Raw genomic sequence first — 12553 nt, forward strand, 5'->3', positions numbered from 1 at the left:
CCAGGCAATCATCATAAATCAATAGCATTAAAGTTTTAAAGTATTAAAGGAGAGCCACTTTAGTCTAGCAATTAAGGCACCAGACTTGAAACTGAGAGGCTTTGAATTCTAGTCTCACCTTAGCCATGAAAGCCAGCTGGGTGACCTTAGGCCTGTCATTCTCTCTCTCAGACCGACCCACCTCACAGGGTGGTTGTTGTGGGGAAAATAAGGGACGGAATATGAAGGTGGTAAATGTATTCCCCTTGGATAGATTTACCATCTTCAGTTATTTGTAAAAATAATATAGCTGGGATATGTACATTCAGACACATACAAATGTATGATAAGGTAGTTTCATCTATATTTGAAAGTTGTGCATAACCAATGATGCCTACAGTTTTCACTAGCAGTAATCTAATAATACATTTAGCATTTAAGCTGTGATACTAGAATTTCATATCAATTCCAGTGAAATGAATGAAATGAAACACCAAGTTTAATTACTATTAGCTAGTCCTCTATGTTAACAGGTGTTTCTTTCCACCTATTTTGTAAGCTGCTGCAGTTTCTTCTGGTGGTACAATTACTGTTTTATGTGTACAATCTTTCATGCCTGTTGCAGCCTGAACCTACTGAATTATGTATTTTGAACTCTCAGAATAGCCTTACCTAACCTGAAACATTCCAGTTTGGCCAGAACTTCTTTCACATATCAATGCCAGCATGTTGGTTGAGAATTGTGTCAGATTATATAGGCCAAGAACCACAAATACTCATGCTGAGCAGATCTTGTTGGAAGGTTTGCACACGGGAGTAGTTATTTTTCTGTATTTGGTAGATAATAAATAAGCACTGTTTGCTAGATTCTCAGGCGTTTTGCTATGCCAGTTTATGAATAATTTTCTCGGTATGTCTCTACCCTTTTTCTTTTTGTTAGGATGCCCGTTTCGCCACAGTGACCCAGAGCTGCTGAAGCAGAAGCTTCAGTCATATAAAATACCTCCTTCTGGAATCAGTCAGGTAAAGAATCTATTCTTCTGATATTTTGGTAACAAGCCATCAGAAATAACTTTTCAGTTTTATTTCACAATTTTGGACAATGAATGCCACTGTCTCTTAAATCATAAGTGTACAACCTGTTATGATGTTCTCACCTACTTGAGTAGATACAGTATGTGCATGCTTTTGAAAACACCGCTAGGGGGCTCTCTTATGGTCTTCAAATACTTCCTTTCCTGTTAAAACCTGTAATATTGCAGACAAGAACCACAGAAGTAACCATCAAGGAATATTGGTGATGCTTTTAACGTTCCCATTTAAATGGAAAGGTGGGATATAGTTTAAGCTTTGTACATGGGTAGGTGTGTATATACAGACATACATGCTTGTTGCTATATTTTTAAAATAAATTCTTTTTTTTTAAGTCCCAAAGATGCTTTTTTTTTCCCATGAGGCAACTGGACTTTCTTGTTTTTCTTTGAAGACGTTTCGCATCTCATCCAAGAAGGTTCTTCAACTCTGACTGGATGGTGGGGAATGGAAAGATGTATACTCCTTGCAGACAAGCTGATCATTTGCATTTTTTTAAAGGTAAAGGTTCCCCCGCACATGCGTGCTAGTCATTTCCGACTCTAGGGGCTGGTGCTCATCTCTGTTTCAAGCCGAAGAGCCAGCGTTTGTCCGAGGACATCTCCGTGGTCATGTGGCCGGCATGACTAGACGCCAAAGGCGCACGGAACGCTGTTACCTTCCCACCGGAGTGGTCCTTATTTTTCTACTTGCATTTTTACGTGCTTTCGAACTGTTAGGTTGGCAGAAGCTGGGATGAGTAACAGGCACTCACTCTGTTACGCGACACTCGGGATTCGACCCGCCAAACTGCCGACCTGATTGACAAGCTCAGCGTCCTAACCCACTGAGCCACCGCGTCCCTTATTGCATTCTTTTAGTAAGTTGTTAATGCTACCTGGAGGCTTATCTGTGTCCTCCATGTCACCTGAGTGGTGCAAATGGGTGTGGAGCCTTCTTGGAACTGTATTGGACTGTATTGTAGACTGGAGATAGGTGATGTCATCTCCTTCCTTCTCTGTTGAGAGAGGGCTGCTCAATTTTGTTCAAACCAGCAGTCCCCTCTGTCCAAAATATGAACTTTGCTGTCTTCAAAAGAATGGCCCTTGTCTTTTAAATGCAGATGGACAGCTGAATCTGGTCCTGATGAGTTTGTCTCCTATGTTGTGCCATATATTTATGAAGTTGTTTCATTTCCCCAATGTACAGATCTGCACATGGCTCACTGCATTGTAGTGCATATACCATTTTGCTCAGTTTGTGTCTGGGTATTTTATCTTTGGGGTGGGCAAGCTTCTGCCTTAATACATTCTTGGGTTTGAAGTGTGCACGTATGTTGTATTGGCTGAAGTTTCTCCTGAGCTTTTCCAATATTCCTGCAACGTATGGAATGGCTCCGTTGCTTCATTGATTTTTTCTTCTTGGTCTGTTATGGAGGAATTCCTGCTAGGTCTTTTTTGAGATTTGATGAAGGCCCACTTGGGATAGCCATATGTTCTGAGGGCTTCCTTAATGTGTTTTATTTCTTTTTCTTTTTCTTCTTTCTGACTCTGTGGTGTAAGGTTCACATTTTGGGCAGAGAGGACCACTGGTTTGAAAGAGGGATCAAAGAGGCCATCTATGTCAAAACTGAACAGCCCTCTCTCAACAGAGGGGGAGGGATACGACATCATCTATCTCCAGTCTACAATGCAGTCCTTTCAACAGTTCCAAGAAGGCTCCACACACATTTGCACCGCTCAGGTGACCTAGAAGATACAGATAAGCCTCCATGTAGCATTAATGACTTACTAAAAGAATGCAAATGAACAGCTGTCTGGAAGGAGTATAAATCTTTTCATTCCCCACCATCCATTCAGAGCTAAAGAAGCTTCTTAGATGAGAAGTGAAACGTCTTCAAAGAAAAAAGAAAGTCCAGTTGTTTCGTGAAAAAGAAAGCATTTTTGGGATAACGATGACCTGGATGACTGAGAATCTCCATAGACATTTAAAAAAAACGGTTTCTGATTCTGAATTTGAAAGAAATTACATTTTGAATAACTATAGTGTGTTTTTTCAGAGTTCAATTTTATCACAGTCTGGTGCTGGCACAAAATCTAGTCAGAAAACCTTTCATTTAGGATAATCATTGAGACATCTTTACCTTATATAACATATGCCACCCATCTCACCTGGAGGCCACTTTAGGTGGCTTACATTCAATAAAGGACCAATATAAAACATTAACACAATAAATAATAACATTAAATTTGGTTTAAAATTGACAAAGATGGGGAAGAAGAAGGAAGGAACTGGGGTCTAATTTTCGTCAATTAACCATCTCCAGAGTGACTTATCCCCTTTGGGACCCCAGGCCAGTTGGAAGAGCCAGGTCTTCAGGCCTTTCAGAAGGCTAAGAGGGTGAGTGTGGATCTCACTAGAGGGTATGAGCCACAGCAGAAAAGTCTCTTCTGGAGCTTGCCAGCCAAAATTTCTTGAATGGTTGGTCTGGAGTATGCCCCTTCTGCCAGTGCAGGTGGGATGGATCAATCCCATTGAGGAGAGATGGTTCCTCAGATAACGTGAACCCATGCCATGAAGGGCTTTAAAGGTAAGAACCAACATCTTCAATTTGACCCGGAAGCAAACTGGCAATCAGTGTAGCTTATCTCATGTATTGTTCATCTTATTTTTTAAAAAAAGTACCGTATATACTTGAGTATAAACCGAATTTTTCAGCCCACTTTTTGGGCTGAAAAATTCCACTTCGGCTTATACTCCAGTCAACAAAAAAACTTACCGAGGACTTGTGCGCGGCCGAGGCTTTGGTGCTTCCGGGATCGCGCGCACCTCTCCCAAGCCACCGCCGTCCGAGACCTGCCGAAGTTTGGGGAGGTTTGGGGAGGTGCGCGCGCACCTCCCCAAACCTCCCCAAACGTCGGCAGGTCTCCGTTCCTCCGCGCCCTGCCTGCCTGCTTCTTTCCGCAGCGGAAAGAAGCAGGCAGGCAGGGCGCGGAGGAACGGAGACCTGCCGACGTTTGGGGAGGTTTGGGCGCCTCCCCAAACGTCGGCAGGTCTCCGTTCCTCCTGCCGACGTTTGGGGAGGTTTGGGCGCCTCCCCAAACCTCCCCAGGTCTCCGTTCCTCCGCGCAGACCTGCCGACGTTTGGGGAGGTTTGGGCGCCTCCCCAAACCTCCCCAAATATCGGCAGGTCTCTGTTCCTCCTGCCGATATTTGGGGAGGTTTGGGCGCCTCCCCAAACCTCCCCAGGTCTCCGTTCCTCCGCGCAGACCTGCCGACGTTTGGGGAGGTTTGGGCGCCTCCCCAAACCTCCCCAAACGTCGGCAGGTCTCCGTTCCTCCTGCCGACGTTTGGGGAGGTTTGGGCGCCTCCCCAAACCTCCCCAGGTCTCCGTTCCTCCGCGCAGACCTGCCGACATTTGGGGAGGTTTGGGCGCCTCCCCAAACCTCCCCAAACGTCGGCAGGTCTCCGTTCCTCCTGCCGACGTTTGGGGAGGTTTGGGCGCCTCCCCAAACCTCCCCAGGTCTCCGTTCCTCCGCGCAGACCTGCCGACGTTTGGGGAGGTTTGGGCGCCTCCCCAAACCTCCCCAAACGTCGGCAGGTCTCCGTTCCTCCTGCCGACGTTTGGGGAGGTTTGGGCACCTCCCCAAACCTCCCCAGGTCTCCGTTCCTCCGCGCAGACCTGCCAACGTTTGGGGAGGTTTGGGCGCCTTCCCAAACGTCGCCGGGTCTCCGTTCCTCTGCGCCCTGCCTGCCTGCTTCTTTCCGCAGCGGAAAGAAGCAGGCAGGCAGGGCGCAGAGGAACGGAGACCCGGCGACGTTTGGGGAGGCGCCCAAACCTCCCCAAACGTCGCCGGGTCTCCGTTCCTCTGCGCCCTGCCTGCCTGCTTCTTTCCACAGCGGAAAGAAGCAGGCAGGCAGGGCGCAGAGGAACGGAGACCCCGCGACGTTTGGGGAGGTTTGGGGAGGCGCCCAAACCTCCCCAAACGTCGGCAGGTGTCCGTTCCTCCGCGCCCTGCCTGCCTGCTTCTTTCCGCTGTGGAAAGAAGCAGGCAGGCAGGGCGCGGAGGAACGGAGACCCGGCGACGTTTGGGGAGGTTTGGGGAGGTGCGCGCGCACCTCCCCAAACCTCCCCAAACTTCGGCAGGTCTCCGGACGGCGGCGGCTTGGGAGAGGTGCGCGCGATCCTGGAAGCACCGAAGCAAGTCCTCGGTAAGCTCCGGGCGGTCACTTGCTTCGCGTCTCCTGAGGGAAGGGGGGGCGACTGGAGCGGGCGTGTTTCCTCGCCTGCTGGGCGCCGCGATTTGCCCGGGGAACGCGCGGGCCCCGAATGGCAGCGTGGAGCGAGGAAGCTGACAGCCAGGGCTTCCCCGAGAGCCGCGGCCACACAGGGTATTCCTGTGTATTCAGGCTTGCAAAATGGCGGATCGAGCCTCTGCTGGCGGCAGAGGCTTGCAGAACGGCGGATCGGCTTATACTCGAGTCAACAACTTTTTCCAGTTTTTGGGGGTGAAATTGGGGGTCTCGGCTTATACTCGAGTCGGCTTATACTCAAGTATATACGTATTTTAAAGTATCTTTTAAAAATATTAAGAGCAACTAAATGGAAATCAAAAAGCTGTGGACCCAGAAAATTTCCTTTTTATCAGAAAACATCCAAATGTTATGTTTCTTTCACCTTAAAAGAATCCCCCAGTTGCACAGAAACTAAATTGGGGCATGATCAGATGTTGCAATTCCATCCATATATGTCTGTCTGTCTATATCTATCTATCTATCTGTCTGTCTGTCTGTCTGTCTATCTATCTATCTATCTATCTATCTATCTATCTATCTATCTATCTATCTATCTATATCACCTTTATATAGCTGCCCATCTTATAACCAATTCTGGGTGGCTATATGATAAATATTATATATGTGAAGCAAAGGCAAAAAAAAATTCATATAAAGAAGAAAATATGTTTTTCAAGGTACATTTGCTAGAACTAAACCAGCCTTCAGGGCTAAGTGAACTGAAGACTGATGTCTCACTATAGATGAAAACCTACATCTAAAATTAAACCAAGAATTCCATTTAATTCCCTATCCATTATGATAAACTTTTAGTCAGTGAAGTCAGTGTCATCCCAGCACCCAAATCTAGTTTAGTTTCCTGAAATTGGGAGCAAAATGGCTCATTGTTTTAGATTTAAGTTTTATTTAAAAGTAAGCGTGCAAAAGGGAGCAAAAAACTCGGGGAGGCCTCTAGCTCACATATCTACCCTCTAAGTTCCAGGCTATTTTTAGGGGCTGATTTTGTTCTGTTCTGTTCTGTATGTATGTATGCTTCTGCGGTTTTCAAAGTGGGAATAAGGAAAAATTGGCTTCTATTCCCATGCAGTTTTGATTTTTCAAAATATAGCTAGTGGGCCATTTTTGATGGGAAATTTTGTTTCAAGACACATTTTACATTTCTTGTAATGCCCTACTATCAACATATGTTTGAAGTAAAAGTAGCCAGTTTTTCATTCCTTTAAATTCACCTGTTATATGAGGCAAGACATATTTTCACATTCTTTATTGTGGGATGAATGAGAAAATGTAATTTGTCTTGCATTACATCTGTCTTCTGCCTTCCCCCTAGCATCTATAATACCTGTCAGCTTTTCCTTACAATCAGACTTCAAGATCCTATGAAAGAGTATGGGTTAGAAATGCTGAGTAGAAGTGCTCAGTGAACTTCCATAAATAAAATCCTTGGGAAGTCTGCAAAGCAGGGGGCCTTGAGTTCAGTCTTTCCCCCCGAATGCAGGGGTCTTCAAACTTGGCCCTTTTATGTCTTGTGGACTTCAACTCCCAGAATTCCACAGCCTGGAAGTGGTCCTGTAATATGATGCTTCCCACTCTCAAACCCCTGAGCCAGCCCAGAAGGATACCATGATTGAAGATATCAAAGTTTGCTAAGAGAGCAACGAAGGCTACGATGGACATACTACCCCATCCCAAACCCTACCACAGTAATAATAATAATAATAATAATAATAATAATAATAATAATAATAATAATAATAATAATAAGAAGAAGAAGAAGAAGAAGAAGAAGAAGAAGAAGAAGAAGAAGAAGAAGAAGAAGAAGTAGTTGGAAGGGACCTTGGAGGTCATCTAGTCCAACCCCCTGCTCAGGCAGGAAACCCTATACCATTTCAGACAAATGGCTGGCCAGTCTCTTCTTAAAAACTTCCAGTGTTGGAGCATTCACCACTTCTGGAGGCAGGTTGTTCCACTGGTTAGTTGTTCTAACTGTCAGGAAGTTTCTCCTTAGTTCTAGGTTGCTTCTCTCCTTGACTAGTTTCCATCCATTGCTTCTTGTCCTGCTTTCAGGTGCTTTGGAGAATAGCTTGACTCCCTCTTCTTTGTGGCAGCCCCTGATATATTGGAACACTGCTATCATGTCACCCCTCACCCTTCTCTTCATTAAACTACACATACCCAGTTCCAGCAACCGTTCCCTATATGTTCTAGCCTCCAGTCCCCCAATCATCTTTGTTGCCCTTCTCTGTACTCTTTCTAGAGTCTCGACATCTTTAATTGACAAGTGTGATTATTGCTGTCTCAGTGCTGTAATCAGGTCTAACTCCTAACTTAAAGAGGTTCAAATCATTTCCAGGGCCCTCTGGAGCTACAAACCAACCACCTTCTCAACAATTGTCTTCCCTAAAAACTGTCCATTTCTGTTGGGTCCATTGATTGTTCCTTGAGGAGAAAGCAGATAGTCACCATTTTTAGAGGAGGTGACGTGACACCTCCTGCAAATAGGCATTAATAGGCAAATGGACTCAATTAATGTGAAGCATCAATAATTCTTAACCAACCAGGAGAGTCAAAGATCTAGAATATACGCAGCTGAACTCGTAAGTCCTAGGACAATGTGCACTTCATCAGGACCATCAGGTTCAAACTGTGCCCAGAAATCAGCCTAGGCCATGGGCCTGTGCAACAATTCTGTGTAAATCTGCACAGCTTTATGTAATGTATTGTTTCTTACAAAACAAATACTACTAAAGTTGAAGACTGTCTAAATAAACATGATTTCATAAATGCAGCTAGTCCTGGGGGAATAACACCAATTAGGACCCGGGTTGCCATCACTAAGCAATGTGGTTGTAAAGCATGATGGCACATGACTGCATTGTTTAGTGATTCTTGGTAGGTCCAGTTATTGTTGTAACCACAAGATGTGCAGACTGTTACGGGGAAAGCGCTGGGAACCCAGATAAGGAGCACACGGTGGTGTAGGGGTGGGAGAGGCTGAGGAAGGGTTTGGGAGGACTGATGTGAGCCGTGCATCACTTGGAAGCTGGGGAGGGTCAATGCTGGCCATACATGAATTGTAGGAGACTGAAGGAGAGCCTTGGAAGGCCATTGCTGGCCACACGTGTCATAGGTTACATGAAGGCGAGGTACTGTCGGTGGGAGAAAAAGTGGGAGTGATTTGTTTTAACCACTTGCAGCCTTCCCTGCCAGCTTTCCCATTGACTTGGGGAAGCCAGCAGGGAAGGTTGCAAATGATAGTCATGTGACTGTGACTCCCCACAACTTTTAGCAGTGAACTGGACATTGAATTGTGACCACATGACTGCAGGGGTGCTGTGGGGGCTGGAACTTTTAGCATGGGTTGTATGTCCATTTTTTCAGCACTACCATAATTGAAAAGTCATTGAACAAATGCCTATAAGTTAAGGACCACCTGGATGGTGTTAAATAATTCCATTTACAAAATTAATTTCTGTCGTCTTATTTTGATGACACCAATTGCAGCTCTTACATGGTGAAGAAGATTGAGAGAATGTACTAACTAGATGGTTATTTTTTTATTAATAGTTGAACAAATGTTGCTTCTTTTCTATAGTATATAGAATAATATAGTTTCTTATGATAAGGGGCAAGAGAAGTTCTAAACTTTTATGCCATTTCTTCTAATTACCTTGAGTCTGTGAAGATAGAAGTGCATTGTTTTTGTTTGGTTTCTTTCCAAATTAAAAATTAGGATTTTTAAAAATAAAGTGAAATCCCTCAGTGATATAAATAGAGGTATTCCTATAATTTTCACTGTTGGATGTTAAAAATTAAATCCTTAGAGAAAGCAGATGGCAGATTTGGCTAGGCAAAGAAATGAATGTCTTTGTAAAACCCTTAAAGAACAAGCTGAGTTACACTGGGGTAGTGAGAAACTGACCTGGAACTACAAAAATGTTTCTAAATATGTTACAGTTGCTGCACTTCAATCACATTTAAAGTCACCTTTCAAATAAAAATGAATGTTGGAAGTAGATAAAATACAGCAAGCCTTTATTGAAAGATTGAGACTTTAGGAATAAAAGTAACTATTTTATTTGAAAAATGCTTCATGCTGACTTTGAGTAAATGAAGAGATCAAGGATTGTAAAGCTAAAGGAAGTTAACCATGCTAAGCTTATATGTAGCAGAATAGCCCATCATCTGATTTCATTGATAAGCTCCAGAGAAGACTGTAACAAGCTTTCCTGCCTTATACACCACCTTCACCTGAACATCGGCAAGACGAAAGAAATGGTGCTAGACTTCCGGAGGAAAAAGGAGGAACCTGCCCCAGTTTACATTGGGGAGGGCTGTGTGGAGAGAGTTTCCTCCTTTAAATTTTTGGGAGTCTACCTCTGTGAAGATCTGAACTGGAAAGTTAATACAACCCAGGTGGCTAGAAAGGCCCAACAGAGGCTTCACTTTCTCAGGGTCTTGCGGAAGAACAGGCTAATGACCCTCTTTTACAGGTCTACTATAGAGAGCGTCCTCTCGTATGGTATTGTGGTCTGGTATGCTGGTCTGACAGCCACGGATAGGAAAGTATTACAGAGGGTGGTGAGTACAGCACAAGACATTGTGGGCTGTCCCCTGACACCACTGGATGACATCGCCAGGGCTCGTTGCCTTGGAAGAGTGAGGAAAATTCTCAGGGATGACTCACACCCTGGATGGTGTCTCTTAACTCTCCTACCATCGGGTAGGAGATCAAGGAGTATAGCCAGCCACACCAACAGGCTGAAAAACACCTTTTATCCGTGGGCTGTCAGGCTTTTGAATGAGAAATAACTTGTGTGAATTTTATGCAGAATTGACTTGGGAGGCCGGTGTGTGGTGTAGTTGGTTCACATGGTGTAGTAAGATGGAGGGTTTGTTGTCACTGTGTGTTGGGGGGTGGGAGCACAAAGGGAGGCTCAGCTAATCCCAATGTATACATAGTTGTACTTTGACAATAAAGATTCATTCATTCATTCATTCATTCATTCATTCATTCATTCATTCATTCACACCCATTGCCTGATCAAAGCAGTCCTTCAGGTCAGAGCATTTTCAGAAACAGATAGTAGTGGGCTTTTGCAAGTGGAATATTTTTCGGGTCAAAATCAATACATTTGTGTTCTTACGAAATGCCACATGAATGTATCCATACTTGCAGACAGTGTCAGTATACATTGTCCTACGCCTATTTTTTTTCTTTTTTTTCCTCTTGTAGATTGGAGAGAAAGGGATTACAAGAGAGTAAGCAGGCACACATTGGGGAACACACCAGCACACTCAGGGCTGCTGGCTCCAGCATGTAACTTTTGATTCCCCTTTGTATACTTGCTTATTCTTTTGTAATCCTTTCCTCTCCAAATGCAATAAAAATACAAACATTATTTCACTTACTAATTATCCCAGTGCCAGGATAAGTATTCCAAAGCAAGGGGGGGGGGGAGAGGAAAACTAAAGTAAAATCATAAGCACTGTTGCCTCAAATGAGCTGCCTGTTCCAATTGTGGTCACTAAACAAGGATTACCTTTTTTTTCTTACCTTTTATTTGACAAAACCTGTTTTATATTGCTGTTAAAGATATAGAGTTCTTGGCTTCAGCTGCTGATTATATTTCTTTCAGAAGCCAAGGCAATATGGAGATTAAAGTAAAATTGGTCTGCAAAGTTTTTAACTTACCTATCAGGCAGAAACTATGTTTGCCCTCAGAGATGCAACAGTTTTATATGACAGTGGCTGCACAAAGTGATTGAATAAAAGTGTGATCCAGAAAGTGCTTCTTGGAATATTGTTTTCACAGGTCATTTGCCAAATCTTTCACTTGATTGCAGGATTAGTTCATTTAACTCTACAGCATAAATACCTGCACGCTTTATAGGATTCCCAGGTTCATTGCTGCAATTTTAACAAAATGGGACCTTTTGAAGCCGAAGTACTCATGGTTTTCTATAGGGACTTTAGCAGGATTTTAGAGATTACACGAAACCATGTTTGTGTGAAAAAATAAATCAGCATCATGGGTATTGGAATGAACCCCAGTCTACACCGTAAGCACCATACCAAATTTATGGTTCATGAGATAACTAAATCCTGCTAAAATACACATAGAAAAATATGAATATTTGTGCTTTAAAGCAGAGGTCCTCAGCCTTTTGGGCACCAGGGACCAGTTCTCTGGAGAAAGATTTTTCTACGGAATAGAGGGGGCATGGTTTTGCGTGCTGCCTGCATCCAGAGGATGGGGCTTCACTTGTTTGTGCGGCCCGGTTGCTGGTATGCCGTGGCCCAGTACCTGTCCACAGACCGGGGGTTGGGGACCCCTGCTTTAAAGGACCTGGAATGATCATTTCTAGAAAACAAAATACCATCAGAATTGGCACACTCTAGAAGAAAATAAGACAACATGCACATTCCAGGAGAAAAATCAAATGTTCTAGGAAACATCAGAACATCCCGTTACTAGGCTGTGAAGTTCTGCATACCCTGGGTCCTGTGATTCAGATTTAACTGCCCGTAGGCCACTCAGAACGTTGTCAGTATACTGTCCATCTTTTACTGTAAGCCAAGGAAGTTTTCTACATGTGTTAGATCTATGATACAATATTGTAAAATCTTGGTTGGTTGCAATGCATAGCTATTTTTTCAAAACCGCAACCGGTTTCAGTTCAAAAGCAAAGAGACTGTACCAAGCTTCAGATTCTTTTGGCTGGTTGACTTGTTTTTCACATTGTACTTAACAGGAGGTGACAGCAAAGGCAGATATTTAATCAGTTTGGCTTGTAACAGCAAAACAGACCCAGTAAGCACTTCTTTGGCAGCAGTGTGGTTTGATATATTCAGCAAATATTATTTGTACGTCTGTCAATAACTATAAGGCAGTCTCCATAATGAGGACAGCAGGGATTTGTGCTGGAGTTTATTGCCACTCTTGACTTTAAAAGGTCAGCCTCTCAGAAAAAGGGTTAGAAATTTGCATTCCTCAAAAATGTTCTTTCTACTGAAGCTATCTCTCAGTTACAGCAGTTTTCTATGGCTGATAAGCAGCACGTATAAAGAATAATTATGGATCAGCAGAGGGGAAAAAATGACATGCAACTTAAATTTTAAAACGCCATTGCCTTCTGCTGATAAGAATGAGTACTTTTTGCTGGGCAGAAGCGATTACAATGTAGAATTGGAAAGCAAATTGTA

The 12553-nt window shown here is 43.7% G+C and overlaps 1 protein-coding gene across 1 annotated transcript in view; it reads left to right on the forward strand.

The window, feature by feature from the left end:
* Positions 1–12553, forward strand: part of PRIM2 (DNA primase subunit 2) — a 121178-nt gene that overhangs the window by 91132 nt on the left and 17493 nt on the right. The window contains exon 12 of the mRNA XM_083350368.1: positions 920–1002. Coding sequence (XP_083206494.1) covers positions 920–1002 — 83 coding nt within the window. The remainder of the gene's footprint in view (positions 1–919; positions 1003–12553) is intronic.

This window comes from Vipera ursinii, assembly GCF_947247035.1.
Source record: "Vipera ursinii genome assembly, chromosome: 1".
Lineage (NCBI taxonomy): Eukaryota > Metazoa > Chordata > Lepidosauria > Squamata > Viperidae > Vipera > Vipera ursinii.